General features: G+C 54.4%; 1 protein-coding gene across 1 annotated transcript; it reads left to right on the plus strand.

Annotated features, from left to right (window-relative positions):
• Positions 1-5,590: 5,590 nt before the first annotated feature.
• Positions 5,591-6,000, plus strand: LMXM_19_1690 (hypothetical protein; the record flags this gene model as incomplete). Its single annotated transcript, XM_003874293.1, has 1 exon — positions 5,591-6,000. A coding segment is annotated over one exon (410 nt), but the record flags the coding sequence as incomplete, so codon positions are not given.

Genomic DNA, 6,000 nt, shown 5'->3' on the forward strand with positions numbered 1-6,000 from the left:
GTTGACTCTGCGCACCACCGCCCACCTCGTATGCAGTGTCCTTCCTCCCCGTGCTGTACGCGGAAGGCTGATTTCTTTCTGAAATGGGGCGGTCGAGAATGCGTCCTCCCTGTCCTGAATACGCCAGGCAAACGTACCGCACAGACATTCATCTGTGAGGGTGTGCGCCGTTCGACCCGTGAGGTATAATGCCTCGCGACATGGGCTTCTCCACGCGCAAAGGCACTACAAGGCATGGAAAGAGATAGAGGAGCACAGGAGACATGACGTCTACAAGGAAAACGTGCTGCCGTCTACCCCTCCTCTGTTCCTCGCACATCCACGTTCCCCTTCATCCTCTCTCGACACACGCATGATTCACCTTTGCTGGTTTTCTGCGTCCCGTCTTTGGCAAGTCTACCCAATCTGAAGTTTGTTAAAGGGCACGGCCTCCTTGACGTCATGCGCCACCTCACGCCCTCGCCCTGCTGCTCTTTCCCTGCTTCTCGTTTCTCCCCTCTTGCCATGCTGTGGGCTCGCGTCTCTCGCGCCCGACTCGGTCTTCTCACTCTGCACTTCTCTCTCATTCGCCTTCACGCCCTTTCTCCCTCATCTGCTCCCCACGTTTGTGTGTGGGTGATTTACCCCCTCCCCTTCCCCTCAACGGCACACGCACGGAAGATCCAGCACCATTGCCCGCACCCGCACCCGCACCCGCACCCGCACCCGCACCCGCACCCGCACCCGCACCCGCACCCGCACCCGCACCCGCACCCGCACCCGCACCCGCACCCGCACCCGCACCCGCACCCGCACCCGCACCCGCACCCGCACCCGCACCCGCACCCGCACCCGCACCCGCACCCGCACCCGCACCCGCACCCGCACCCGCACCCGCACCCGCACCCGCACCCGCACCCGCACCCGCACCCGCACCCGCACCCGCACCCGCACCCGCACCCGCACCCGCACCCGCACCCGCACCCGCACCCGCACCCGCACCCGCACCCTCGCGCCTCCTGTCACACTCCCTTACGTCGATAATCCGCCCATCGCTGTGCACAGCCCCTCGGCGCCTGTCCGTGTGTCCGTTTCGTGGCTTGGTTTTGCTTTCTCATAGAACAGAAGAAAACGAAAAATCAGAAGACTGCCGCACCAGTCGTCAGAACAACGAAGCCGCCCCCCATCATTGCCTCCCGCTACGTACACCGTTGTTGCCTTTTCCTTTTCGTGGCTGCGGAGTAGCCTGTGCAACTGTGCAGGCATACTCGCCTACCCCGCACGCAGACGTCGACAGACACACGAACCAAAAGAAACGCACGTGCCGAGAATAGCACAAAGGCGCACGTGCCTTCCGCGAGAATCTCCCACTGCTCGTCTTTGGTTCCGCTCCCTTTTCCCCTGCATAGTTCTCGCGACAGCAGCTGCTCTGCACGACCTCGGCGCTTCTCGTATCCCAGTGAGGTCCCGTCTCGCCTTTCGTCTCGCTCGGCATCTCGTCGCCCCCTTCCTTTGGGTTCCTCCTGTCCCCCTCGTGAAACAAGTTCGACATCTGTCCTACGTGATTTGCCCGTGTGTTTCTCTCCCCCATCATCTCCCCTCCCTCCCTCGGTGCGTGTGGTGGTGGCTGTGCCTCGCGTGCAGATTCTTCTTGTAGTTGTCACGTCGTTTCGAATTGTTTCTCAGCACGGACAGTTGGTTGTGTGTCTGCACGCCTTCCGTGTGCGCTGTCTTTACTGCGTCACTCCGCTGCCGACACCTCGCTTCATCTGTTATAGATATACCTTTCTCTCGCCCTCTGTTCGTCTGTTATTGATTTTGTATATATATATTTTTACATCCGCGGCTCTTCCTCTGCCTCCCTCCCTCGGTGCGTGTGGTGGTGGCTGTGCCTCGCGTGCAGATTCTTCTTGTAGTTGTCACGTCGTTTCGAATTGTTTCTCAGCACGGACAGTTGGTTGTGTGTCTGCACGCCTTCCGTGTGCGCTGTCTTTACTGCGTCACTCCGCTGCCGACACCTCGCTTCATCTGTTATAGATATACCTTTCTCTCGCCCTCTGTTCGTCTGTTATTGATTTTGTATATATATATTTTTACATCCGCGGCTCTTCCTCTGCCTCCCTCCCTCGGTGCGTGTGGTGGTGGTTGTGCCTCGCGTGCAGATTCTTCTTGTAGTTGTCACGTCGTTTCGAATTGTTTCTCAGCACGGACAGTTGGTTGTGTGTCTGCACGCCTTCCGTGTGCGCTGTCTTTACTGCGTCACTCCGCTGCCGACACCTCGCTTCATCTGTTATAGATATACCTTTCTCTCGCCCTCTGTTCGTCTGTTATTGATTTTGTATATATATATTTTTACATCCGCGGCTCTTCCTCTGCCTCCCTCCCTCGGTGCGTGTGGTGGTGGTTGCGCCTCGCGTGCAGATTCTTCTTGTAGTTGTCACGCCGTTTCGAATTGTTTCTCAGCACGGACAGTTGGTTGTGTGTCTGCACGCCTTCCGTGTGCGCTGTCTTTACTGTGTCACTCCGCTGCCGACACCTCGCTTCATCTGTTATAGATATACCTTTCTCTCGCCCCCACTCTGTTCGTCTGTTATTGATTTTGTATATATATATTTTTACATCCGCGGCTCTTCCTCTGCCTCCCTCCCTCGGTGCGTGTGGTGGTGGTTGCGCCTCTCGTGCAGATTCTTCTTGTAGTTGTCACGCCGTTTCGAATTGTTTCTCAGCACGGACAGTTGGTTGTGTGTCTGCACGCCTTCCGTGTGCGCTGTCTTTACTGCGTCACTCCGCTGCCGACACCTCGCTTCATCTGTTATAGATATACCTTTCTCTCGCCCCCACTCTGTTCGTCTGTTATTGATTTTGTATATATATATTTTTACATCCGCGGCTCTTCCTCTGCCTCCCTCCCTCGGTGCGTGTGGTGGTGGCTGTGCCTCGCGTGCAGATTCTTCTTGTAGTTGTCACGTCGTTTCGAATTGTTTCTCAGCACGGACAGTTGGTTGTGTGTCTGCACGCCTTCCGTGTGCGCTGTCTTTACTGCGTCACTCCGCTGCCGACACCTCGCTTCATCTGTTATAGATATACCTTTCTCTCGCCCCCACTCTGTTCGTCTGTTATTGATTTTGTATATATATATTTTTACATCCGCGGCTCTTCCTCTGCCTCCCTCCCTCGGTGCGTGTGGTGGTGGTTGTGCCTCGCGTGCAGATTCTTCTTGTAGTTGTCACGTCGTTTCGAATTGTTTCTCAGCACGGACAGTTGGTTGTGTGTCTGCACGCCTTCCGTGTGCGCTGTCTTTACTGCGTCACTCCGCTGCCGACACCTCGCTTCATCTGTTATAGATATACCTTTCTCTCGCCCCCACTCTGTTCGTCTGTTATTGATTTTGTATATATATATTTTTACATCCGCGGCTCTTCCTCTGCCTCCCTCCCTCGGTGCGTGTGGTGGTGGCTGTGCCTCTTGTGCAGATTCTTCTTGTAGTTGTCACGCCGTTTCGAATTGTTTCTCAGCACGGACAGTTGGTTGTGTGTCTGCACGCCTTCCGTGTGCGCTGTCTTTACTGTGTCACTCCGCTGCCGACACCTCGCTTCATCTGTTATAGATATACCTTTCTCTCGCCCCCACTCTGTTCGTCTGCTATTGATTTTGTATATATATATTTTTACATCCGCGGCTCTTCCTCTGCCTCCCTCCCTCGGTGCGTGTGGTGGTGGCTGTGCCTCGCGTGCAGATTCTTCTTGTAGTTGTCACGTCGTTTCGAATTGTTTCTCAGCACGGACAGTTGGTTGTGTGTCTGCACGCCTTCCGTGTGCGCTGTCTTTACTGCGTCACTCCGCTGCCGACACCTCGCTTCATCTGTTATAGATATACCTTTCTCTCGCCCCCACTCTGTTCGTCTGTTATTGATTTTGTATATATATATTTTTACATCCGCGGCTCTTCCTCTGCCTCCCTCCCTCGGTGCGTGTGGTGGTGGCTGTGCCTCGCGTGCAGATTCTTCTTGTAGTTGTCACGTCGTTTCGAATTGTTTCTCAGCACGGACAGTTGGTTGTGTGTCTGCACGCCTTCCGTGTGCGCTGTCTTTACTGCGTCACTCCGCTGCCGACACCTCGCTTCATCTGTTATAGATATACCTTTCTCTCGCCCTCACTCTGTTCGTCTGTTATTGATTTTGTATATATATATATTTACATCCGCGGCTCTTCCTCTGCCTCCCTCCCTCGGTGCGTGTGGTGGTGGTTGCGCCTCTCGTGCAGATTCTTCTTGTAGTTGTCACGCCGTTTCGAATTGTTTCTCAGCACGGACAGTTGGTTGTGTGTCTGCACGCCTTCCGTGTGCGCTGTCTTTACTGCGTCACTCCGCTGCCGACACCTCGCTTCATCTGTTATAGATATACCTTTCTTTCGCCCTCTGTTCGTCTGTTATTGATTTTGTATATATATATATTTACATCCGCGGCTCTTCCTCTGCCTCCCTCCCTCGGTGCGTGTGGTGGTGGTTGCGCCTCTCGTGCAGATTCTTCTTGTAGTTGTCACGCCGTTTCGAATTGTTTCTCAGCACGGACAGTTGGTTGTGTGTCTGCACGCCTTCCGTGTGCGCTGTCTTTACTGCGTCACTCCGCTGCCGACACCTCGCTTCATCTGTTATAGATATACCTTTCTCTCGCCCTCTGTTCGTCTGTTATTGATTTTGTATATATATATTTTTACATCCGCGGCTCTTCCTCTGCCTCCCTCCCTCGGTGCGTGTGGTGGTGGTTGTGCCTCGCGTGCAGATTCTTCTTGTAGTTGTCACGTCGTTTCGAATTGTTTCTCAGCACGGACAGTTGGTTGTGTGTCTGCACGCCTTCCGTGTGCGCTGTCTTTACTGCGTCACTCCGCTGCCGACACCTCGCTTCATCTGTTATAGATATACCTTTCTCTCGTCCTCACTCTGTTGATTGTTTGTATACTGGTTGTTGACATAACTGCGTGTCTTTCGTGTCCGTGTTGATTCCGCTCTCTGTCCTCTGTGTCCTCTCTTCCCTCTCTTCCCTTGCCGCCCTCCCTGTCCTGTGCGGCGTCTCTCTCGGCCTATTTCGTGTCGCAGACGCTCACGTTCTCGCCCCCGCGGCCTTCGTCCACTACGTGCTCCAGACAACAACGACAACTTCGAAGACGGGGAACGAGGAAAAGGGCGGTCACCGTAGCCGCCCCAAACACGCAAAGAAAAACAACAAAAAAGCACAAAAAAGCACAAAAAAGCAAAAAAAGCACAAAAAAGCAAAAAAAAGCACAAAAAAGAAAACACAAAAAAAAAACGGCAGCTGCGGGAAAAGCGAAGAACAACGGCACAAGAGGGGTGAGAGGCGGCCCACGTCCGTTTGGCCGTTCACGGCATATTTGTCGGCGTGCCTTCGGTGATTTTTTGTTGTGTCTCTCGCTTGTGTGTCTTTTTTTTTCTTAGCTATCTAGCGGCTTCTCCGTGTGCCCTGTGTGGCCTCTCCCTCTCCCTTTCTCGTGTCGTAGACACCAACGCTCCGGCCCCCTCCCCCTTCCGCCCACATTCCCTCGAAACCCGACGAGGACGGCAGATAAGAAAAGCCAGGTGCATAGTCGACGTTGAGATGTCGTTCGTTACCAGTTGTGCGGTGTTTTTCCTCCTCGTGTGTGTTTCGTGGACGATGGAGGACGGAGCTGAGTTGTGCGGTGTGGGACTTGTGTTTTGTTTTGACTGCCGCGCCTTCCGGATGGCGATGCGAGTCTTTGTGTTTTTACTGCATGCGTTTCTGGTGTTCCTGAGGGCGTATTGTCCTCTTGGCTATACACTCCTTTTTGCGGCCGGAGGACTCGCTGTGCACGTGTGTGTCTTCCTCTCTCACTCTCTTTCTTTGGGCATGCGCGTTGTTCGCCCTTCATGCCCCGCCTTTCTTTGCTGGCAGGCTCCGTTGAGCACCCCACCACTCCTCCAGAAAATCAGCCGTGAAGACCCGCCGTCAGCAAAGAGTGAGCATGCAAGCCCACATTATAGCAACCT

Source organism: Leishmania mexicana, chromosome 19 (assembly GCF_000234665.1).
Source record: "Leishmania mexicana MHOM/GT/2001/U1103 complete genome, chromosome 19".
Classification (NCBI taxonomy): domain Eukaryota; phylum Euglenozoa; class Kinetoplastea; order Trypanosomatida; family Trypanosomatidae; genus Leishmania; species Leishmania mexicana.